This window comes from Heterodontus francisci, chromosome 1, assembly GCF_036365525.1.
Source record: "Heterodontus francisci isolate sHetFra1 chromosome 1, sHetFra1.hap1, whole genome shotgun sequence".
NCBI classification, from domain to species: Eukaryota; Metazoa; Chordata; class Chondrichthyes; order Heterodontiformes; family Heterodontidae; genus Heterodontus; species Heterodontus francisci.
The window spans coordinates 97,114,929-97,140,273 of record NC_090371.1 but is presented as its reverse complement, the minus strand read 5'-3'; the positions used below and the strand labels follow the sequence as shown (position 1 = coordinate 97,140,273).

General features: G+C 41.9%; 2 protein-coding genes across 3 annotated transcripts in view; one reads left to right on the top strand and one right to left on the bottom strand.

Annotated features, from left to right (window-relative positions):
• Positions 1 to 1,495: 1,495 nt before the first annotated feature.
• The window catches only part of LOC137358285 (cell division cycle protein 20 homolog B-like), a 32,907-nt gene continuing 9,057 nt past the window's right edge, over positions 1,496 to 25,345 (top strand). The window contains exons 1-2 of the mRNA XM_068024538.1: positions 1,496 to 1,659; positions 2,060 to 2,131. Coding sequence (XP_067880639.1) covers positions 1,597 to 1,659; positions 2,060 to 2,131 — 135 coding nt within the window. The 5' untranslated portion in view covers positions 1,496 to 1,596. The remainder of the gene's footprint in view (positions 1,660 to 2,059; positions 2,132 to 25,345) is intronic.
• gpx8 (glutathione peroxidase 8 (putative)) lies at positions 9,290 to 23,988 on the bottom strand. Of its 2 annotated transcripts, XR_010975177.1 has the most exons (4): positions 23,768 to 23,988; positions 23,141 to 23,402; positions 13,440 to 13,741; positions 9,290 to 10,608 (listed from the first exon to the last, which is right to left on the bottom strand). XR_010975177.1 is itself a non-coding variant. In XM_068032970.1 (3 exons), exons 1-3 carry the CDS (start codon positions 23,969 to 23,971, stop codon positions 13,578 to 13,580), a joined length of 630 nt encoding a protein of 209 aa, XP_067889071.1. In that variant the 5' UTR covers positions 23,972 to 23,988; the 3' UTR covers positions 9,290 to 13,577. The 2 variants fall into 2 exon arrangements, 1 of the variants encoding a protein (XP_067889071.1); XM_068032970.1 differs by having other exon boundaries at positions 9,290 to 13,741.

The following is a 25,345-nucleotide window of genomic DNA, read 5'->3' as shown; positions in this document are numbered from 1 at the left end:
CGTGGAACGCCCTGCCTGCAGCAGTAGTAGATTCGCCAACTTTAAGGGCATTTAAGTGGACATTGGATAGACACATGGATGAAAATGGAATAGTGTAGGTCAGATGGTTTCACAGGTCGGCGCAACATCGAGGGCCGAAGGGCCTGTACTGCGCTGTAATGTTCTAATTCTAATTCTAATTCTAATTCTAAGAGCAAGGAGGTTATGTTGAACTTGTATAAGACTCTAGTTCGGCCTCAGCTGGAGTATTGCGGCGCCGCACCTTAGGAAGGAAGTGAAGGCGTTAGAGAGGGTGCAGAAAAGACTCACAAGAATGGTTCCAGGGATGAGGAACTTCAGTTATGAAAATAGATTGGAGAAGTTGGGACTGTTCCTTGGAGAAGGTTGAGAGGTGATTTGATAGAGGTATTCAAAATCATGAGGGGTCTAGACACAGTAGATAGAAAGAACCTGTTCCCACTTGTGAAAAGATCGAAAACGAGAGGGCACAGATTTAAACTATTGGTAATAGAAGCAAAAGTGACATGAGGAAAATCTTTTTCACGGGCAGCCAGTGGTTAAGGTCTGGAATGTGCTGCCTGCGAGTATGGTGGAGGCAGGTTCAAGTGAAGCATTCAAAAGGGAATTAGACTGGTAAATGAAAAGGCAGAATGTGCAGGGTTACAGGAGAAGGCGGGGGAATGGCACTCGGTGAAATGCTCATTTGGAACGCCGGTGCAGACACGATGGGCCGAATAGCCTCCTTCTGCGCTGTAACAATTGTGTGCGATGCTTTGTGATCTTGTTATTTTGTGTTTTTATAGGAACCGACTGTGAATAACTTTTGAACTCTGCATGGTGTGTTGAGGAGTGAGTTAATATTAATGAATGCACCTTTTTCCTCCTAAAAAACATAACATCGTTTATATTATTTGTGCGGGAGATGTACAACGATATCCCCTTGGATATATTAATTGTATGATTTTTAAGATCAAAAAGTTTGAGTAACTATTTTGAGGTTCATTTATCACTAATTTAATAATTATTTCCTACTTCCTATATTCATTATACAGCTAATCAATCTTACATTGATTTATGTTTAAACTATCCGATACTTTTTTTATCCTCCCATTCCTTCCCTCTTCCCGCCTTAAACTGCCCTCTGTTCCTGCCAATTATTTCTGTTTCCAAGCCCCGCCATTCTTCTGTTGCCAGTGGCGGGTCGGTGTCTGTCTCGCCTGCTCGACGAGGGCGCATTTCCACACCTCATCCCGCGGGTTTCGCTGAGGGAATCCCTTCCGCCGACGTCACAGAACTGGGGGCGTTCCCCACTTTTCCACCTATCAGGTGAGAGGGTAGGTATTTCCCGCTCGCTCCGGCGCTCAAAAAAGCTTTAAAAACAAAAGCTGAGGCAGTGAGATTCAGGGAAGAAGGAACTGACTCAGGGCTTAGTCTAGACAAGTACTTCTAGAATCAGACAGTGAAAATATTGTACTTGGTTATACTGAAAAGAAAAGGGCAGAGATAAAGAGCCGCTTTGAGATAAATTGCAAGGATAGAGTTTCTGTTGATCTGTTTTAATGTAGCTTAACCCAAGTTTATTTTCCATGTTGGAGAATGGAATGGGAGTTAGAAAGATTTTTTCCCCGTAAAAGCAAGACAGGAGAAGAGATGCAATGGGTAAGTGTCACTTAGGAGATGCAATGGGTAAGTAATTAGCTGTAATCATATTCAGTTGACACATGGTACTGACTGGGAAATAGATATTTAGGAGTTTGGGCTGAAAGTGAAGATGGAGTTCGGTTGAGCGATTGTAATTAAAAAGCAAAGTAGGTATCAAAGAAAGTAACTGCAGTTAATAGGGCAGTAGCTAGTGACATTGATTTCTTAGACTTACACATTCATTTACAAATTGGAGTGAAATTTAATTCACTACAGTATGTGAGTAAATAACCCTCGTTTAAAACTGCAGAAAGAAGCAGGTTACTGAATGAGAAATTAACGCTTTTGAGATCTAGGCTGTACAAAGTTCACAAAATAAACCAGTTTTTGTGTAAATTATTAGCATTTTGTTTTACAGGAGAAAATAATGAAGAAACTTGCCAATGAAACAAAGTGGAATTCACAGCGATACGTACACCGACTGTTTAAGGTACCTCTTTATAATGTCAAAAGTCTTACCCATATCTTCAGAACTGGTGCTTGAAATGATTGCTTAGTCAAATTTGCAGGAGAAACATATTCAGCTTCATTCAGCGTAAACTGGTGTGAATTATGTTATGTCTTGTTATCATTCCCTGATACCTATCATCCTTTGCTTATTACAAGCCAGCATGATATTAATTAATTGACAGCTTAAAAATGTTGCAAGTATTTGTGTTACATTTTTAACACAGAGTGGCTAAAAATGCAATATTTGTGAAGTACTTAACCCAGTTCTAAAGAAGAACAAGATGTATAGCATCAGATTTATATTGAAAGAAATGAAAGATAAGAAAGATGTGGCAGTTAGGCAGTGTACTGCTAGCTGGCTGTTGTGTCTGACAGGTCAGCAGCTGCTAGCTACACTCCACACTACTGCATCTGAGAGCACTTCATCATCAACGGTTTTCAAAGGCACACTGACTGCTGCACCTTTGTGTTTAAATGAATTAGGTAGATTATTAGTCAAAGACTAGTAATTTGACCACAATACAATTCAAAAGAATTCTTTATACATTTTGTCCCAGTGCCGATCTATTGACTTCAGTTCAGTATGACAGAAATTCTGAAATTGTGTCACCTGGACTTGATTACAAGTAGGATGTTCTGGCCCTTACGTAATGCATAAATTCATTTCCAAGATAATTACACAAAGTCAACTAAACAAATTATGTTACCAACCACTATAGATCTAAGAAAGGCAGAGTAAAGGGATTGGAACCTTTAATATATAATCTGTCTGTTTATAACCAGGGATTCATGCAATTTCAATTTCAGTGAATTTGATCCTATTCAACTGAGCAATGCCAATCAAGAGCAATGGAACACTTTTTGATACCTTATGTAAACATAAACACACTGGAGGTGGGGGGAGGACTTAGGTATAACATGGGTTAGATATAGAAAAAAGCTGCGTCTACACTCCCGTACAATGTCCCTTAAAGCCAGTTTCAGTAGAACATTTACTGATTCGAATTATCAATGTCACATATCAGCTATGACCTTTCTGAGTGAAGTTCTTATTTCAGTAGTACTGTGGAGCTGATTTGAGACTGTTCAGCCTCATTCAATTTTTGGTGCTATTTTATTGTGTTTGTCATTTCCTTTTTTTTCTACTAATTCAATGCTACAAATGTAGTATGAATAGGCAAATGTACATTAGAGTGATGGTAGTGAGACCACTTCTTCTACATTATTTCATTTTCAGCACATTGATGTGCATTTTGCCATTTTAGTCAGCCAGTGACCAGTACCCCAGAATAGGATGAATAGGATATTTAATGCAAAGTTCTTGTAATTAACCCCAGAGTAAGCAGTAGAAATGCACATTTGTAATTGCATTTCTATGAAAATAGAGCTAAGATTGCTCCTTTTGACACAATACAAAAGTAATAGCCAAAACCTACTTGTTGTCAATGAGAGAAGACGTCAATATCTACTAATGGGGATTCAATCTGGGTGTGAGATATGAAAGGGTCCTGCTCTAACCCACTACACTCAACTAACATTCAAATGCAACCTAAATACGCTCTCCAATTAAAACCTAACATTTTGACTAAGGCCTCATTCACCCACACAAAAATGTGACATCAATAGAGGTATAACAAATAAGTTCCACATTGGCTGCTTCATATTACTGCTTTATGCAAAAGTTAGAACAAAATATTCAATATTCTATATAAGGCTTGAGAGAGAATGATAATTACTTATAGGAAGTTTGTACTGTGAAACAAATCAATGGGTAGAATTTTCATTCTCAGGTCCACATTCCGCCATTGGGATGAAATATGGGTCAGGAACCAGGAAGTGCCAGCGGCGGGACTCCAAGGGAGATTTTAGAGGAAGAAATCAATTAAGAGGCTGCCTCCAGGAACCTCATCTAATTAAGGATGGCGGGTGGGCTCCGTATCTGGGAGAGGCAATGGGTGTGCCAGAGGCTCTGGGCAGCTGGCGGCCGCAGCTGTGGCCCTCTGGCAATCGTGGCTGTCAGGATGGGGGGGGTGGTGTGCTGGAAAATTAAATGAGGTATAGCTGGCCACTTGGCCTACCGCAGGGAAGCCACCTCCATCCATCAGATGGCTTTTGCCTTAAAGGGGGTGTCCACCTGCCGTCTAGAAAATTCCAGATGGCATGTGAAGACTGCCCTCAATAGGTACTTTAATTGGTCTAATTGGCTACCCACCACTAGTGGACAGGTACCCATCACTCCTTGGAAGCCTCCCTCAAAATAGGCTGGAGACAGGAACATGCCGGCAGACTGGCACACTGGCTAGTAGCGTAAAATTGCAAGTACGACCGCCTCCGAGCCCGCCTCTTCTGCGCTGTGACAATCCAGCTCAATGTCTCAAAATCTCACGTTTCTAATTTTATTGATGACTTCAGAGCCACATCTGAAACTTGATTATGGTTCAGCTCTTAATATTTTCCAACAAAACTGATTTTCCCACATAATTATCATCCTATTGCATCCTAAAACTAGACTAGGAGCAACAAAGTCAACATTTTATGTCTTTTTTAAAGCTGAATTTTACAATCCTTTCCAAAGTTATCTTCCCTGGAAGGTATTGTCCAACCAGTAGACATCTCCACAGATCCCATGAAAGCCCATCCTCAGACATCCCACCAAAAGCTGGATTGTGAGAAGTGGTCTTTCATGATCAGATTTTCTTCCTCAGATACACTAGTACTAGTAACTGTATACCTAAGTGAACCTCACACAAACACCTGTTGTGCTTAGTCATTATCTATTATAGCTTGTACCAACAATGTACCCAACATACTTTAAATTACATTTGATTTTTAACCACTGAAAATCCAATTGAAATACGTTTGCATCAATCAAATTGGGAAGTCTTAAATATAAGAGACAATGGGCAGAATTTAAACCGACCCACGGGAGCAGGTAGTGTGATGGGGGTGGGCCATAGAATCTGGAGAGGAGGTGGGGGTTGGAGTGCTTGTTGCCTTCCCAATTTCATTCAATTCAATCAGGGGCGGGGAAGGTCGTCCTCGACCTTCCCACCCAGAGGACAATTGAGACCCTAAGTGACCAATAGGGCCTCTTCCCACTGCCACAAGGCCCTCTGCTACATGGGGAGATGGCAGCCTCCTTGTGGGCTTGGGGGGAGAAGTTATGGCCCTCCAGATTGGGTACCATATGGCCCATGGAGGGGCCCCCCAGCAGCAAGGGCCACCCCCACTGAAACCCCCTTCCGCCCTCACCAATGACCCCACCAAGGCCCTCGCTGGTGCCTGCCTGACTGCCCATGGCAATCCCGACCCTACTTACCTTGGTCCGAGGGCACCTTCCAAGCTGCTTCTCCGGGCTGGGTGCAATCCCAGCAGTGGCCACTGCTCCTGGTGGCGCTGCTGGGACTGAAGAGCTGCCAGCCCTCTGATTGGCTGGCAGCTCTTGGAGGCAGAATATAATCCCTTCAAGGGATGGGAGCCCTGACACCAGGCAGTTAATTGCTTGATGGGCATCGAATCATGCGGGCTCCCGGAAATGGTCGCGGTGGAGTTGCCCCTGGCTTTCTGGCCTGTCATCGGAGCCACCACTGTTGGCATTAAATTCAGCCCAATGTAAGGACCCTGAATTTCTGAAGGTGGGTTGTCCTGATTTCCTGCCATTAACTTCTGTGGGAGCTGTGGGAGATTTTTGGACTATTTGGAGAAATGGTATCAATGGCCAGTTTCAGCCTTTATACCTTTTCCCCGAAATGGAGGGATGTGGGGTGCAGTCTGCCAATCACCTATGGTGCAGTTATGACAGATCAGGAGAACCCTTGCAAAATTTCAGGGTCATATATTTTAAGAGAGTGCAATCTATCAAGGTTGAACCATAGAACATCACAGCACAGAAGGAAGCCTTTTCTGCCCATTGTGTCTGTGCCGGGAATAGATAACTAGATTCCAGAATGAATACACAACTACAATATAACATCTTGATGTAGAGGGTAGTGAATGTGTAGAATAGCCTACAGAAAAAGACATTAAAAGTGGAGGATATTACAAATTTTAAGATGATGGACACATTTTTGGCAGACAGGGCTATTGAAGGGTATCACAAATAGGATTAGAGATCTGTGACTTTTGGGTCTGACCCAGTGGACAGAAATTGTCATTTATTTTTATCCTGCATAGTCTTATGTTCCTGAGGAATCTCGACTGAGAACTACTCTACTGATTTGCTTTCCTGCTCTTCTTCTTTGGCCTCCTTATCTCGAGAGGCAATGGGTAAGCGCCTGGAGGTGGTCAGTGGTGTGTGGAGCAGCGCCTGGAGTGGCTATAAAGGCCAATTCTAGAGTGACAGGCTCTTCCACAGGTGCTGCAGAAAAATTTGTTTGTCGGGGCTGTTACACAGTTGGCTCTCTCCTTGCGCTTTTGTCTTTTGGCTAGTCCAACATTGGCCTTTATCCTATTTAGAGGAATATGACCGTGACAGAATATTTTTGACACAAATCTCTGAAACATAGCATCTTTAAGCCAGAATGTTTATCCTTGAAGTGCTTGAGCCAGGTTGGCAGTGTACAGTTAGCTGGCTGCATATTGTTTAGACAGCAGCCGCTATGTACCCCGCCACCTGCCTCATGGTCAGTGCCTCTGTTGTTTCAAGACAAGGGAAGGAAACCACCAGAAGAACAAATGATTCTTTATATATTTTGTGCATGGTGGCAAGGCAGTGTAACGTTAGCTGGTTGTATCTATCTATGACACCGGTTAACTTGCTGCTGCCCTCCTACCGTGCATGCTTACTCTACCATCATTCCTTGGAGGCACCTACGTTTGAAAATGCAATTCCATTGAAATTGCTCTGTGTGATATTAAAGAATATGTTAGCATGAAATTCTATCCTTGGCTACTTTAATAAAGTGTTAACTGATTTATTTTAAATTGATTAGTGGCTTCATTAAAATAATGTGTAAAGGAGTTTCATACTATGTATCAGTGTATTCATTACTAATTGTAACGCAAATGAGATTTCGAAGTCAAGTCAGTATTTATGGCAAATCAGTATTTAAGTTAAGAGCAAAAGGAATTATTTGGTAGTTTAGTCAAGATTTTCAGTCCAGAGTTTGATATCTGTATGAGAACTAAATTTTCTCCTCTTTTATTCACTGATTTTTGTATAAAGTCCCTTTGCCTCTTGCCAGCTGGATGCCTGACAGCAGATGTCTGTCACTGACAGATATCCAGCTAAAGAGTAAACTACTTACACAGTAATACTTGTGTGCTGGGGCTTTATCGAGAACAATGAATGAGAGGCAATCAGGAGTATGTGTGTTGATTAGGCAGTGTAATGTTAGCTGGCTGCAAAACAGGAATCAGCAGCTACATGCACTACCACATTAGCTCATGTCCTCACAACAGAACAATTATATTTATGTAGCACCTTTAACAATGCAAAATGGCTCAAGATGTTTCACGTGCTGCTCTCTGGGACTCAGAGTAAGTCACTTTCCGACATTTAATTGGCATCTGTAAGTTGGCTGCATTATGGAGGCCCAACATCCTTTACATGCACAAGGCTGACCATTACATTTTCCAGTGTGCATGTGCATAGTAGTGGAGTAATGGATATTGAGTCATGATATCACTACAAAGATAATAGCCAAGTTTTTGCATGATGTTGTCACCATCAAAATACACTGTTGTGGTAAGCAGTATGTTTATCAGAGTTAGTAAGGCTAGTGACAATTCAGAAGACCTAGTGAAATATGTATCCTCTCTGCTGCTGACCTAATTGGCTAGTTTACATTGATATGATTTTTGCCTGCTGGAGACCTGTGCTACAACAGTCAGCAATTGAAAATCAGTTGGACGTAAGACTTCAGCAGGAATAGAAGGGGTAGGTGAGGGAGAATGGTGAGAAGTACTGTTTGTGGAGTGTGTAGATCATCAAAATTGGAAGAGCAAAGAGTGAGGGACGTGATATTTAAGAACATAATTGGAGAGGGAGTAGGCCATTTGGCCTTCGAGGCTGCTCTGCCATTCACCAAGATCATGGCTCATATTTTACCTCAATTCCACCTTCCTGCACTATCCCCATATCACTTAATTCCTCTTAGAATCCAAAATCTATTGACCTCTGACTTGAATATTGCCAACGACTGAGCATTCACAGTTCTCTGACATAGAGAATTCCTAAGATTCACAGCCCTTTTGAGTGAAGAAATTTCTCATCTTAGTCCTAAATAACCAACCCCTTATTCTGAGATTGTGGCCTCATGTTCTAGATTCCCCAGCCACTGGAAACATTTTCTCAGCATCTACCATGTGAAGCCCCTTAAAAGTTTTACATGTTTCAATTAGATCACCTCTCATTCTTCTAAACTGCAGAGAATATAGGCCTAGTCTACTCAATCACTCCTCATAGCACAATCCCCTGATCCCAGAAACCCATCTAGTGAATCTTAGTTGCACTCAGTCTAAGATAAGGATGTCCTTCCTTAGATATGGAGATGAAAACTGCACACAGTACTCCAGTGTGGCCTCACCAATGCCCTGTGGTGGGGTTGCAGATACAAGGAGAAAGACTATGAAGACATTTTGAGCAGGAAAAGATGTGGGCAATGGAGATCTGATAAATTGTCTTTTTATTAGATGAAACTCTGGAGGCCAATGAGGAAGGTATCAGATAAGTTGAGTCAAGAAGTATCAAAGTTGTAGGTGACAATAGGGTTGAGGAAAGGCAGAAGATGAGTGATGTATCTGAGGTGGAAGTAGACGGTGTAGATGATTGGGTGGTGTTAAACGTTCAGGGAAAGGTTGAGCAGGATACCGAGGTTGCATACTATTAGTTTAAATGACAGTGGTGAAGAGTAAGATCATGGACTAGGGCATGGCGTTTCAGTTGGAAAGGATAACTTTGATCTTGCCAGAGTTGAGTAGGAAGAAACTCTGTCTCACTGACAACCTGATATTGAACAGGGAATCTGATAGCACGGCAACAGATGAAGGATCAATTTGTTAGTGGAAACTGAAGCATATTAGGATACACCTACCAGTGTGTTGGTTAAGTGTGCAATTCAGGCACACACTGAGGGAAACATTTCAGTCAATGTTACTACCCAAAACACAAAAAACATTCAAAATAAAGTATGTTTATTGATTTTTGCAGATATATACAAAGCACAAGGATTGGAGTCACATTGAGATACACATAAATATACCATTTTTTCAAACAAAATCCTCCACAACACGGCTGCCACAGAGAGATTTTTCTTTAGATCAAATATTTGACCCTTTAATAAACTGGAAATATGATACCCTTCATGGCTTTTGTTCTATTTTAATATCATCACAGCTACAATGATGCAAGCATTTGGAATACTGAAATGTCAATCACATTGACTATCATTGAACAGAAGCACTGAAAGCTCCTGAACACACAGTACAGGTCTAACCAGAACAAATTCTCTCACATTTAAAAACATATTAATTCAATACGGTATTAAGTACATAACTAAATCACAATAATTTATCTGAAATTCAAAAATTCACAGAAAAATCATATCCTTACCCAAAACCTCTCCATTCCACTATCCTGGTGCTCTGATGTATTCCCGTCACATCAAAGTTAACAGCCTCAACCTTGAATACAACTTTCTCAGCAAGCAGGCTATTCCATACCCATCCTCATTTCTGATATCTAGGGCTGATATGAACAAGACATGTGCATGTGTAGCAGATCAATGGCAAGCACATAACTCCTGACTTCAAGCTCATTGTCCACCACTGCTGGTTCCAAGCACTCCATACTTATTCTCTTTGCAGTTCTCCTTTCAGCGTCAGTCTCAGCCATCCTTCGCTTGCACTCTTTCATCGTTTTGGTTCAGAGACAGTAATGAAGAGAGAAACAGAGATAGAAACTAATAGATGCAGAAAAGTAACAGAGGTACAGTGGTAAATTAGTAGAAGGGACAATAGAAAGAGAAGAATAACAGATAAAGAGTAAGGAAGTAACATGTAAGAGATATCTGAACAGCAACAGTGGAAGAGAAAAGGAATAACACAGACACAGAGATAATGGAACAGCTCCTGGGGGCCGGGAGTTGGGGAGGGGGGGTGCGGGAGAGGGTGGATGGTTGGGAATGGTGATGATGGGGGCCTCCTAAATCTCTTGTCATCTCAAGCTGGACACGAGTAGTGTGTTGGTCTTTCCCAAACACCCCCAAATATATACTGTCCAGCAAGCTCAAAGTGCTCCACAAGTAATTAAAGGGCACCATTATTCACGTTGAGAGCCTGGGGATGTTGCAGTTGTATCATGTGACAGAATAATCAGGTCCAATTGCAATCATGCAAAAAGTCCTCAGTACACATGATATGAAACATATGCTAGGTAGGAAAGCAAAATACTGCGGATGCTGGAAATCTGAAATGAAAATAGAAAATGCTGGAAATACTCAGCGGGTTTGGCAGCATCTGTGGAGAGAGAAACAGAGTTAATGGGTTGGATTTTAAGCAGCCCTCTATGTCGGGATCCGTGGTGAGGTGGAGTGGTGGGGGGGCCTGATGATGGCCCCGGATGAGGCCTGCCACGGACCGCGACGCCGGCATGGCCTGGCCCGATATTGCCAGTGGCAGCAAGGCCTCATGGCGGCCTCCCCCGCCATTCGGTGACGGGACCACAATTTAAATGTTTAAATAAATTAAAATAATTGAATTAATTAATCTTACATCTCCTCCTGATCTCCCGCCGTGATCTTCATCCTGGCGACTGGCACTGGTGTGCCTTCGGATCCCCGTCCGGGGAAACGAGGCGGAACACTCGTGGGGAGCGGGGAGGAGGTATGTTTCTCAGTATGGGGAGCAAGGAGGGGGTCAAATTAATGCCATGGGTGTAGAGAATGATGGGAAGGATTATAGTTTAAAGCTTGTGTTTTTTTTAATTCATTCATGGGATGTGGGCATCGCTGGCCAGGCCAGCAATTATTGCCCATCCCGAATTGCCCTTGAGAAGGTGGTGGTGGGCTGCCTTCTTGAACCGCTGCAGTCCATGTCGGGTAGGTACACCCACAGTGCTGTTAGAAAGGGAGTTCCAGGATTTTGACCCAGCGACAGTGAAGGAACGGCGATATAGTTCCAAGTCAGGATGGTGTGTGACTTGGAGGGGAACTTGCAGGTGGTGGTGTTCCCATGCATTTGCTGCCCTTGTCCTTCTAGTTGGTAGAGGTCGCGGGTTTGGAAGGTGCTGTCTGAGGAGCCTTGGTGCATTGCTACAGTGCATCTTGTAGATGGTACACACTGCTGCCACTGTGCGTCGGTGGTGGAGGGAGTGAATGTTTGTGAATGGGGTGCCAGTCAAACGGGCTGCTTTGTCCTGGTTTGCGGGGGGAAGGTCAGATGGTAAAGCTCAGTGTTTTGGGGGTGGGGGGGGGGGAGAAGGGCAAATAAATTGTTATTGGGGAGTGGGAGAGGGGCAAAAGAGATGTATTTATTTATTTTTATTGACTTCCTTTAGATATTTAAATTTCCCCAGTAGGGCTGACAGCCCTTTAAAAATGGCGTTAGCACCTGTGCACAGGTAGCTGATGCCATTCCCAGGGATGGACAGCCCACCCCCTCCATGTGATCCCGGCTATTTAAATGAGCCACCGCGCTTGGAATCACGGTGGCTCTTTGGCGTGCTGGTGGGCCGCCATTTTCTTGTCTGCTGCCAAAATCAGCGGCGTCCTCATAAACTTCAGCCCAATGTTTCAGGTTGATAACATTTCATCAGAACTGGGCTGTTCTGATGAAAGGTCATCGGCATGAAACATTAACTCTGTTTCTCTCTCCGCAGATGCTGCCAGACCTGCTGAGTATTTCCAGCACTTTCTGTTTTTATTTATGTTAGGTAGGAATATTTTTGTTTCTTAGATACTGATAAATCACATGCTCAAACGGAATTGTTACAATCACAAACATGAGGTCCTTGCGTCATAAATCACAAGTGTGAAATGAGAGCAGTTTATGAAAATAATCAGAACATTGGGAATGTGCATTAATCTTTTCACACACTCTTGGCCAGCTACTATTTTATACAATATACAACACAACTCAATTATTTATTGAGGAATGGCATCACATTGGAAAAGGGATGATACAAGCCTCGTGATGAAAAAGAGTGCTCTCGTTGAGATAGTATGCACAAGAAGGAATGCATTACAAAGATTTATTTTACAAAATTGGAGTATCACTATCTGTATCTATTTATTTGAATGCTGAAGGAAACATATCTGAAGTTGAATATTTTCTTTAGGTACACAAACTGTCAGTCCTGGGACTGGCAATAAAAATTATTGGGCCACTCATAGGAATGTATACAAATATGATACCAAACTAGCAATTAACCAGTAACAGTGCAGAAGTATGAATGAATCAGATCACCTGAATTAAAAAATATGAAGGTACAATCTGCAAATTAATGTTGTAGTAGTTTGGACATGAACTCAAACCAGTGAACTGTGTGATGTGATGGTAACGTGTAAAAACTGTGAATAATTATCACTTTAACTTAACTGGTGTATTTAGATATTTAAGGGGCATTGTCGTCCGACAAAAGATAGATGACTTGCCAGGTTTGTAGACAATGAGACATTTACTAATGCATTGATGATCATATTACCAACCATTGTATGCTAGTAAACATTTTCTTTCAGAAATGTAGGTAATTGTGTCAAATATGCAGTTCAGCCATTTGCTCTACAGCAGGTAGCACATCTGCTTCAGTACAAACATTTCCAATAGCCAACATGGTGACTTGTAATCTGGGGTTTTGTGTAATTGATTTTGTCTGATGTAGGATCTGAACGTATGTACAAAACATTCCAATGCCCCTTTAAATAAAAGGCATACAATACATTTACATATGTGAGACCAGAAAAGCATTCATTTTAAATCACATCTGATTTATACTATTGTACTTACATCGCAAACCAATTTCAATTAGAAAAGGTAATCTTTTCATTCTTAGTGGTTATTTTATCTTACACCTATAAACAATTTAAATTGACTTTAGGATTACCACAGTGTGTGAATGTATGTGCAGTAGTAGTTGACAATGACCTGCAATGCTGGAATGATATCTTTCAAAGAAATTATGAGACATGTATATATCTTGCAAGGCAGTCATGTAAACTTTAGCTTTAATTGATGACTTATTTGCATTGCAACCAAAACACATGTAAATATTTGGAACTAATTGTATGAAAAGCTGATCATCTGACTAAATAATTTTAGACTTAAACATCCAATATGAAATCCCACAATACCTTCATGCAGCTGGATAATTCAGATCTCAGTGAGGTTCACTACCAAGTTAAACTGCAACAGGGTCTATGAGCCATAAGACAGATGACTCTTATTGAAATTCCAAACAAGAGGAAGCTGTCACACACTGCAGTTCTGCTTCAAAATTCATCTCTTTTTTTCAATATGATATTTGCCACTAATTCTGAAACTTCTTGTTTGATGGCTGCCAAGGGATCTTCAGTTCGCCAGACCTTTATCACCTGACCCTTTGGGTTAACCAGAAATTTCCAAAAGTTCCATCGAGGCTCCATCTTTGTAGCATCTAAAGTTTTAAAAAAAATGGAGGTAATGCATAAATAATTACTTTTTGTGGTTTTGAAGCTATGGACCAGGTGGCAAACTTCTGAGGTCAAATTACAATTGGCTAAACCAGAAAAAACGAAGGAGTTGTGTCCAATGGCAAGGGGTCATTAACGGGGATTCTGAGTGATTGCTGCTGTGGTTGTTGCTGCTTGCAGTATATATAAATGATCTTAAGAAGGAGACAGAAACAAAGCTAAGTTTGTGGATGACACCAAATTGGGAAAGGGGGTGGGGGGAGCATGATGGTTCAAATAATAGAGAGGAGCAAATCAAATGCAAAGGGATCTGGTTAGGTTGGGAAAGAGGCCGATAAATGCAAAATGGTACCTGCTGTGAATAAGCACAAGCTAATGAGATTAGGGAAGGGAAATAAACAGTGGCAATATAAACTGCTGGACTGGCCCCAGCGACCTTGCCTCACTTATCTCAGCTGCAGGTCTCCAACGCTGGGCCTGGATCCAAGACCTGGTGTATTGCTGATAGTAGGCACTGCTGCCAGTGGCGCTGCCGATATTACTGAGCTGCTGGCCCTCTGATTGGCTGGCAGCTCTTGGAGGTGGAATCCCTGTCTTTAAAGGAACAGGAATCCGGGCGCCATGCCGGGGGAGGGGGCTCCAAATAGCCTTTTCAGCCCACGCTGGGAGCCCCACCGGTGCCACAAAATTCAGCCCCGGTGTGCAGCACTAATACAATTTAGTAGTGTGTAGATTACTGCAGTATATTTTCATCTCTATGAAATGAACATACGAATTAGGAGCAGGAGTAGGCCACTCGACCCCTCAAGCCTGCTCCGCCATTCAATAAGTTCATGGCTGAACTGATTACTCCACATTTCCACCTACCCCCGTTAACATTCCACCCCATTGCTTATCAAGAAACTATCAACCTCTGCCTTAAAAATATTCAAAGACTCTGCTTCCACCGCCTTTTGAGGAACTGAACTCCAAAGACTTACGACCCTCTGAGAGAAAAAATTTCTCCTCCTCTCTGTCTTAAATGGGCGACCCTTTAATTTTAAACAGTGACCCCTAGTTTGAAATTCTACCACAAGTGAAAGCATCCTTTCCACATCCACCCTGTCAAGACCCCTCAGGATCTTATATGTATCAATCAAGTCGCCTTTTACTCTTCTAAATTTCAGCGGCTACAAGCCTAGCCTGTCCAATCTTTCCTCGTAAGATAGCCCACGCATTCCAGGTATTAGTCTAGTAAACCTTCTCTGTACTGCCTCCAATGCATTTACATCCTTCCTTAAATAAAGAGACCAGTGCTGTACACAGTACTCCAGAAGTGGTCGCACTAGTGCCCTGGATAGCTGAAGCATAACCTCCCTACTTTTGTATTCAATTTCCCTCGCGATAAACGATAACATTCTATTAGCTTTCCTAATTACATGCTATACCTGCATACTAACCTTTTGTGATTCAAGCACTAGGACAACCAGATCCCTCTGCATCTCAGAGCTCTGCAATCTTTCACGATTTAGATAATATGCTTCTTCTTTATTCTTCCTGCCAAAGTCAACAATTTACCCCTTTCCCACATTATACTCCATTTGCCAGGTCTTTGCCCACTCACTTAACCTATCTATATCCCTTTGTAGCCTCCTTATGTCCTCTTCACAAGTTACTTTCCTACCTATCTTTGTATTATCAGCAAATTTAGCAACCATACCTTCAGTCCCTTCATCTAAGTCGTTTATATAAATTGTAAAAAGTTCAGGCCCCAGCACAGATCCTTGTGGCACACTACTCGTTACATCTTGCCAACAAAAAATTACCCATTTATGCCTACTCTCTGTTTCCTGTTAGCTAACCAATCTTCTATCCATACCAATATGTTACCCCACTACACCATGCGCTTTCATTTTCTGTAATAACCTTAGATGTGGCAACTTATCAAATGCCTTCTGAAAATCTAAGTGCAATACAATCACCGGTTCCCCTTTATCCACAGCACATGTAACTCCCTCAAAGAACTCCAATAAATTGGTTAAACATGATTTCCCTTTCATAAAACCATGCTGACTCTGCCTGATTACCTTGAATTTTTCTAAATGCCCTGCTATAACATCTTTAATAATAGCTTCTAACATTTTCCCAGGACAGATGTTAAGCTAACTGGCCTGTAACTTCTTGCTTTCTGTCTCCCTCCCTTTTTGAATAAAGGAGTTACATTTGCTATTTTCCAAACTAAAGGAACCTTCCCTGAATCTAGGGAATTTTGGAAAATTAAAACTAATGCATCAACTGTCTCACTAGCCACTTCTTCTAACACCCTAGGATGAAGTCCTCAATAACAGCAGTGCATGATTCATAGGAAGCACGGCTATACACACAAATATTTTAGGAAGCTGTCAATAAATTAAAATTATTACAGGAACACGAACATAGTACTAAGTACCCCAAGAGTTAATTTATACTGCACTATTGTCACTTTGAGATAGTTTGCTTATTGTGATGATAAACCTGTAGTGCCAATCTAAATCAGTACAGAAATGTGAGCCTCCTTCAAGGATTTAGGTTTGACATTGCATGGAACGTAACTCCAGGACAATATCAAACTGGGTATAAAAGTTGGCTTGTGGATCATTTGGCCATCCTAGATAGTTCATAATACTATCTAAAATTAATTTAAATGATTAGATATTGCCAATATTAGCTATTAGTCTATGCTCCTTAAACTATTTGGAATTTATTGTACAAATGCCTGCTTTTATCCAGAAGCCTCATCTTTCCCAACTCAGGAAATTGTGAGGGAACTGCTCTTTCCACATGATTCTATAATATATTTCCCTTCAAGTATTGATCCAATTCCCTTTTGAATATTATTGAATCTGCTTCCATCACCCTTTTAGACAGTGCATCCTGGATCACAACAACTTGCTGCTTAAAAAAAATGTTTCCTCATGAAGCCTGTAGTTCATTTGCCAATCATCTTTAATCTGTGCTCTCTGGTTTATGACTCTTCTGCCGCTGGAAATAGTTTCTCCTTATTTACTCAATAAAATCATTCAAGATTTTGAACACCTCTATCAAATCTTTTCTGAACTTTCTCTGCTCTAAGGGGAACAATCCAGCTTCTCCAGTCTCTCCCTAGTACCATTCTAGAAAATCCCTTCTACACCCTCTCTATGACCTTGACTTCTTTCCTAAAATGTGGGTCCCAGAATTGAACACAATACTTCATCTGAGGCCTAACTAGTGTTTTATAAAGGTTTAGCGTAACTTCCTCACTTTATACTCTAGACCTCTATTAATAAAGCAAAGGATCCCATTTGCTCTTTAACAGCCTTCTCAAATTGTTCTGCCACCAAGGATTTGTGTGCATACATGACTGGTTGTTCTGTTCCTGCACCCCTTTTAAAATTGTTCAATTTAGTTAACATTGCCTCTCCTCATTTTTCCTAAAAAAATGTATCACTATCACTTCACCCTTCTCTGACAATTGTCTACTCATTTCACCAGTATGACTAAATCTTCCTGCAGTTTGTTACAATTCTCTTCATAGTTTACATTTCCACGTTTCATGTCAACTGCAAGCTTTGAAATTATGCACAGTATATCCAATATTAATATCATTAATATATATCAAAAAGAGCATTGATCCTAATATTGTACCTGGGGAATGCCACTGTAAACTTCCCTCCAGTCTGAAAAACAACCATTCATCACTACTCTCTGCTTTCTGGCCTTTAGCCAATTTCGTATCTACAGTGCCACTGTCCCTTTAATCCCATGTTTTAGTTTTGCTAAAAAGTCTATCATGCGATATCATAGAATGGTTACATCACAGAAGGAGGCCAGCTGGCCTGTCGTGTCCATACCGGATCTCTGCAAGAGATCTAGTTCCAACTCATCTAATTCCACTCCCTGTCTTTTCCCCATAACCGTGCAAATTCTTTCACCTCAGATAAATATCCAATTCTCTTTTGAAAGCCTCGATTGAATCTGCCGCCACCACACTTTCAGGTAGTGCATTCCAGATGCTAACCACTTGCTGCGCAAAAAAGATTTTCCTCATGTCGCCGTTGCTTCTTTTGCCAATTGCCTTAAATCAGTGTCCTCTGGTTCTCGCCCCTTACGCCAATGGGACCAGTTTCAACCTATCTACTTTGTGCAGACCTCTCATGATTTTGAAAACTTCTATCAAATCTCCTCTTAATCTTCTCTTCTCTAAGAAGAACTGCCCCAGCTTCTCCAATCTATCCATGTAACTGAAGTACCTCAGCCTTGGAACCATTCTGATAAATCTTTTCTGCACCCTCTCTAATGCCTTCTCATCTTTCCTAAAGTGTGGTGCCCAGAATTGGACACAATACTCCAACTGAGGCCGAACCAGTGTTTTGTAAAGGTTCATTATAACTTTCTTGCTTTTGTACTCTATGTCTGTATTTATAAAGCCCAGGATCCTGTGTGCTATATTAACCACTTTTTCAACCTCCCTTGCCACCTTCAATGATTTGTGCACATATACCCTCAGATTCCTCTGCACCTGCAACCCCCCTTTAGAATTGTATCCTTTATGTTATATTGCCTCTCCTCGTTATTCCTACTAAAATGAATCACTTCACACTACTCTGCATTAAATATTATCTGCCACTTGTTCTGCCCATTCCACCAGCCTATGTCCCCTTGAAGTTTATCATTATCCTCCTCACAGTTCACAATACTTCCAAGCTTCTTGTCATCCACAAATGTGTTGAGTAGTCAAAGATATGTATGGACAGTCCTGGTCAGTAAGCCCGTAACTTCCCAATATGGCCCCTTAAACTTTAATCACTGGGAGAAGAGGTTGGCAAATGCACGAGAAGTATAAATCAGTAGTGCCTAATTTGAGACTAATTAAATATACATGCATTGTTAGGTAATGAGTTTATTTTTTTTATTTTTTATTTTTATTTAGTATTTTTAGAGATACAGCACTGAAACAGGCCCTTCGGCCCACCGAGTCTGTGCTGACCATCAACCACCCATTATACTAATCCTACACTAATTCCATATTCCTACCACATCCCCACCTGTCCCTATATTTCCCTACCACCTACCTATACTAGGGACAGTTTATTTTGAAAGTTTAAATATTATCATTGGTCAAATGGTCAAACTGAACAAACTGGTCTCACTGTGTTGAAGAGTAAACAAGCTGCAAGGGGATATCCTTAGTCTATATCATTCAATGAAGATTTCCTGCAAACATCTTTTAAATGATAAAATTAAGTGCAGCAGAAACAACTTATTACCTGAGTCTTATTTAGGATAAGCACTTATAAATCCAGTATTGATTTATATTACTGCTATTATAAAAGAAACATCTTTGTACTCCCAAGCTTTTTAGTTTATCAACATTGAAGGATAACACTGCAAGTGCCAGCGTCCACAGCAGAGTAAAAAATATGTCTGTGGTACTTTTGCATCAGTTATCCCTTGCAATACTTGTGTGCCCCTGCAGTGGCAGTAGGTTGGACATGTTAGGATGGATGACATGCAGTTGCCGAAGCAAATGCTTTATGGAGAATTGGTGAATGGCAGAAGAAAACATGGTGGACAATAAAAGTTCTGTAAGAACACACTGAATATTCACTTGAAGTAACGTAGTATGATCATTTCTGTTCGGACACCCTGGTCAGAATCCACAATGACATGTTGAAATGAAAGAAGAAGTGAAGGGCTTTGAACTACAATGCCATGCCACTGTGGAAGCAAGGTGTGAGAGTCAGAAGGATCAGAAATGTCGGAGGGAACAACAGGAGAACCTTCTCCGAGAATGTGGTTATGCAGGGTTTATGGTTGAGAATGGCTGGAATTTTCTTAAATGCGAGGTTGTCCCGCCACCGAGGCCAAAAGTGGATTGTGAGCCTGCGCGGATGGACAGCAGGACACAGGGTGGGATATGACCGGCAGCGACCAATCAAGAGGCTGCTGCCGGGACCACCGTCCAATTGAGGACAGCAGTCCACCTCCCAGTTGCCGGCCCAATCAGAGGACTGGCAGCGCCATCGATAGAGGTGGCCGCTGATGAGGCTGCAGGAAGAAGAGGGCGCCTCCATGTTGAGGCGCTCTTGAAGGCCAGATAGGCAGGCCCCGGTGATCTGAGTGGTTAACCTTCCAGTGGTGGCATCAAGCTGTTGGGGCAGCCATTGCTGCCAGGAAGTCCCTCTGTGAGCCATGGTATAAAGGAAGGTTCCCCCATCCCGGGAACCTGCTGCGATGTTACCACGGTTTACCCAGCAGTCTCGCCATGCAGTGGGGGTCTGTCCCGATGAAAGTAAAATGTTGGCGGGGGTGGTGGCCATTAATTGGCCAATCAATTTGTTTAATAGGCCACCCACCTCCGGTCAGTGGGCAGCTGCGCCATTGCCGTTCCCACCTCTGAGAACCGTGGGGTAAACTCATTTAAAATAAATTGGCCAAGAAGAAGAACAACAACTTGTATTTATATAGCCCCTTTAATACAGTAAAACATTCCAAGATGCTTCACAGGAGTGTTATCAGACAAAATTTGACACTGAGCCACACAATAAGTAATTACAACAGGTGGCCAAAAGGTTGGGTAAAGGGGTAGATTTTAAGGCGGAGTGAGATGTGCAGAGGTCGAGGGAGCAAATTGCAGAGCTAAGGGCCTACACAACTGAAGGCTCGGCCACCAACGGTGACCTTTAACAACTCGCCTTTAAGGTAGAAAAACATCCCAAGGAAAACAGAGACCAAGCTAAAGGAGAGATTTGGCAGTGAAGATGTAGTGCTGGGTGTCATCAATGTGCATGTGAAGGTTGACCCATGTCTGATAATTATGTCTCCAAAGGGAAGCATTTAGATGAGCAAGAGGAAGGGCCCAAGGATGGGTCTTTGAATATCTCCCGTGGTGACAGTGCTTGAATGGGAATTGAAGGCATTTTTAGAGATGCTCTGACTGTGATTGGACAGTAAGACTGGAACCAAGTGCCAGTAGTCACATGCAGTTGGACCTTAGAGGAAACGTGCTGGAGGGGGATGGTGTGGTTGTCTGTATTAAAGGCTTTGGGGAGACCAAGGTTGATGAGGAGGGATAGTGCAGGTTGGTGACAGTTACAGAGGATACCATTTGTCACTTAAGTTAAGTCTGTTTTGATGCTATGGGAGGACTGGAAACCTGAATGGCTGGATTCAAGCAAGGAGGGATGGGCACAGATCTGTGAGACAATAACATGTTCAAGGATCTAGGATAGGAAAAAAAAGGTTGGGAATGGGGTGCTAATTAGTGAAAACAGAGGGGCCTGAGGTAAGTTTTTTGAGGAGGAATGTGACAATAGTAATTTTGAAAGGGGGAGGCGCTGCCTGAGGAGAGGGAACCATTTACTCGATCAGCTAGCATGGGGTCAGGAAGGTAAGTTGGGTCATCAGGAGTTTAATTGAAATGAAGTGGAGAAGCAGGAGGTAAGTCTTATGGATGAGAAGAGCATTGTTGTTGGTGGAGGGTGATTGGAGGAAAATAGAAAGGAACATCACATCATAACGTTTCGATTAGTAATGGAGAAGAGCAAGGAACAATCTAAAGTAGAACTTCTAAATTGGAAAAGGGCTAACGTCAATGGGATGAGATCTAGTCAGGGTAAAATCGAACTAAAGACTGACAGGAAAAACAGTAACGAAACAATGGATGATCTTTAAAGAGTAGATGCTTCAGGTGCAGGCTAGGTACATTCCAACAAGGGCAAAAGGTATGGGAACCAAAGCCAGGGCTCCTTGGATGACCAGGGAGATAGAGATTATGGCGCGACAAAAAAAGAGGGTGTATGATGCATGTCGGGTGAATTCATCAAGTAACAACCAGGCCAAATACAATAAGTTGAGAGGAGAAGTGAAGCGGAAAATAAGACTGGCAAAGAGGGAATATGAGAATAAAATGGCAGTCAACATAAAAGGGAACTCAAAAATCTTCCACCACATGTAAATAGTGAGCAGGTAGTAAGAGGTGGGGTGGGGCCCGTTAGGGACAAACAGGCGCAAAGCCAGGCTAGAATACTTAATGAGTACTTTGTATCAGTGATTACTAAGGAAGAGGATGTTGATAAAATATTGGTGGAAGCGGAGATGGTAGAGGTATGGATGGGTGAAAATTGAGAGGCAGGATGTACTGAAAAGGCTGCTATGTTTAGCGTGAATAAGTCGCCTGGTCTGGATGGCTTGCATTCAAGGTTTCTAAAGGAGGTTGGAGTGAAGATAGTGGAAGGGCTTGCCATAATCTTCAGTCTTCCCTGGATATGGGGGAGCTGCCAGAGGATTGGAGAGTGGCAAATGTGATGCCCTCATTCAAGAAAGAGTGAAAAGACAGTCCTAACAACTAAAGGCAAGTTAGTTTAACTTCAGTGGTGAGTAAGGTTTTAGGGACAATAATCAACGGACACTGAGAGAGGTTTGAGCTAATTAAGGATAGCCAGCACAGAGCTGTGAAACGGAGATTGTGCTTGACTAATCTAATTGAATTTTTTGATATCCCAGAGAAGGTTGATGTAAGGAATGCAATGTATGTTGTCTATTTAGATTTTAAGAAAGCATTTGACGAAGTACCACATAAAAAGGCTTCTTAACCCAATTGAGGCTCATGGAATAGGAGTGTCAGCTTGAATAAAAAATTGGCTTAATAACAAAAAACAGCAAATCATGGTAAACGGTTATTTTTCAGGCTGGAGGATGGTAGACAGTGGTGTTCCCAAAGGGTAGGATCACTGCTTTTTTGATATATATAAATGACTTGGATATTGGAATAGTGAGTAACATTTCAAAATTTGCCACGATACCAAACTTGGACGAGTGGTGAACAGTGAGGATGATACAAATCGACTGCCACAGGACACAGGTTAGCAGAAAGTTCTGACAAGTGGCAAATGGAATTTAATACACAAGTGTGAGGTGATGCATTTTGGCAGAAGGGTCATATAGCCTTAATGGCACAGTTCTAAAGATTGCATGGGATACATGGACCTGGAGGTGCATGTGAATAGATCTTTGAAGGTGGCAGGGCATTATGAGAGTGGTAAGCAAAGCATATGTATGAGATCTTGGGTTTCATAGATAGAGGCATAGAGTGTAAAAGCAGGGAAGTTCTGCTGAACCTTTATAAAGCTCTGGTTAGCCCACAACTAGGGTATTGCATCCAGTTCTGGTCACCACACCACCACAGTTCTGGTTTGTTTTCCATTGCTTAGCCCATAAATACAACAGCAATTTTAAAACAATGTTTAACTTTAGATCATCATTTGTTGAAGAAACAGATGAAGGAAATGTGTAATTAAATGATAGCTTTATTTTAAGCTCTTCAGGCAACGTAAATGTAGACTTACAAGTGAAGTTTTAGTTAACGATCGAAGTTGTCTTACCTATAAGATAGCGAAATGCAGGCTCGCTTTCGTTCCCTAACACTTTGATCTTGCCGAAAATAGGGAAAGTGACTCCATAACTTGTTTTGGAGAAGCTGTCGATATGAGAGTTAGTGCCAGGCTCGGATTTTCCGAACTGGTTGCAGGGGAATGCCAGCACATTAAAGTGCATGGGCCCGAGCTCTCTCTGCAGCTCTTGCAGGCCCTGGTAATTCTTCTCCGTGTGCTCGCAATTACTCGCCACGTTTACAACCAGAGAAGCCTATAGGACGAAGCACAAGAAAAAACATTCACTCACTAGTGATGCAAAAACTGGCCAACACGTCAAGAGCAAGACCTGCTGTCAATGCACGACAATCGATCCTAAAGGGAGAATTGGATTATTATAACTAATATAAAGTAAAAGACAAACCGTATTATCAAAGTAAAAGTTAATTTTTTTTTGGGGGGGGGGGAACACAGAAGGAATGCAGACATTAATTTCAATCATACACACACTGTAAACAGACACGATTGTAAAATAAAAGCAAATGCCTACAGAGTTACACACTGCCGTACATAAAACAGATTAACGCGCAAAAAACGTGTTCAAAAATGCAAAGAAGCCAAGGTTCTGATGCAACTCACTTTGCCTCTGTATTTTTCCAGGGAGACGGGCTTCCCCTTGGAATTCAGGACTTGGAAAGAATAGAAGTCTTTGTTTTTGGGTTTAAACAACTTAAACTGCAGGACGCATAACGCAGCCAGGCAGACCAGCATGCATGTGAAGATAGCAAAGATTCGGGCTTTCGGCGTTGAGGATTTCAGTTTGAAAGCAGGCACAGACTCCATTGTGCTGGGAGAGAAAAAAAAGTGGAATTGGGCTGGACTGTAAATGGAACTCTCCTGGGGGAGGGGAATGGAAGAGAGGGGAGGAGACAGCTTACATGGCAAATTGAGATATTCAGCTACGGCTCCCTTATCCTTCAACCCATGATTGTCGTCCATCACCGTAGAGACTTGAAAAATATTTGCTTTAAGGTCAAATATAAATCCCAACTGAGCCTTACCTGTTGGTAGAATTCATGCAAAATAGTATTCAGTGGCGTTAAAACATAAGAAATAGCAGCAGGAGTAGGCCATTCGGCCCAGCACCACCATGCATTAAGAACATGGCTGATCTGATTGTAGCCTTAATTTCCCTTTCCTGCCAACCCCTGCCCCCATAACCCTTGACTCCCTTGTAGATAAAAAATCTGTCTAACTCATCTTTAAATATATGCAATGACTTAGCATCCACTGCTCTCTGGGGAAGAGAATTCCAAAGATTAAGGACCCTCTGAGAGAAGAAATTCCTCCTCATCTCCATCTTAAATGGGAGAGCCCTTATTATGAAACTGTCCCCCGGTTCTAGATTCCCCCACAGGGGGAAACATCCTCTTCGCATCTAACCTGTCAAGCCCCCTCAGAATCCTATATGTTTCAATACAATCACCTCTCATTCTTCTAAATCCCAATGAGTATAGGCCCAACCTGCTCAACCTATCCTCATTAGGCAATCCCTTCATCCCAGATAGCAACCTAGTGAACCTTCTCTGAACTGCTTCCAATGGAAGTATATCCCTCCTTAAGTAAGGAGCCCAAAACTGTATGTAGTACTCCAAATGTGGTCTCACCAATGCCCTGTACAGTTGAAGCAAGACTTCCCTACTTTTATATTCCATCTCCCTTTGCAATAAAGGTCAATGTTCCATTTGACTTCCTAATTACTTGCTGTAACTGCGTGCTAACTTTTTGTGATTCATGTATGAGGACACCCAGATTACCCTGTGCTACAGCATTCTGCAGTTTCTCTCTATTTAAATAATATTCTGTTTTTCTATTCTTACTGCCAAAGTGGACAACCTTACATTTTCCCACATTATACTCCATCTGCCAAATTTTTGCCTACTCACTTAACTTATCTGTGTCCCTGTGCAGACTCTTTGTGTCCGCCTCACAACTTGCCCTCCGAGCTATCTTTGTATAGTCAGCAAATACAGCCAGTCCCTTCATCCAAGTCATTAATATAGGGCATGAAATAGTTGAAGCCACAGCACTGACCCCTGTGGCACGCCACTTGTTGTAGTTTGCCAACTTGAAAATGTCCCATTTATCCCGACTCTCTGTTTCCTGTTAGCCAATCCCCAACATCATGAGCTCTTATCTTGTGTAGTAACCTTTTAT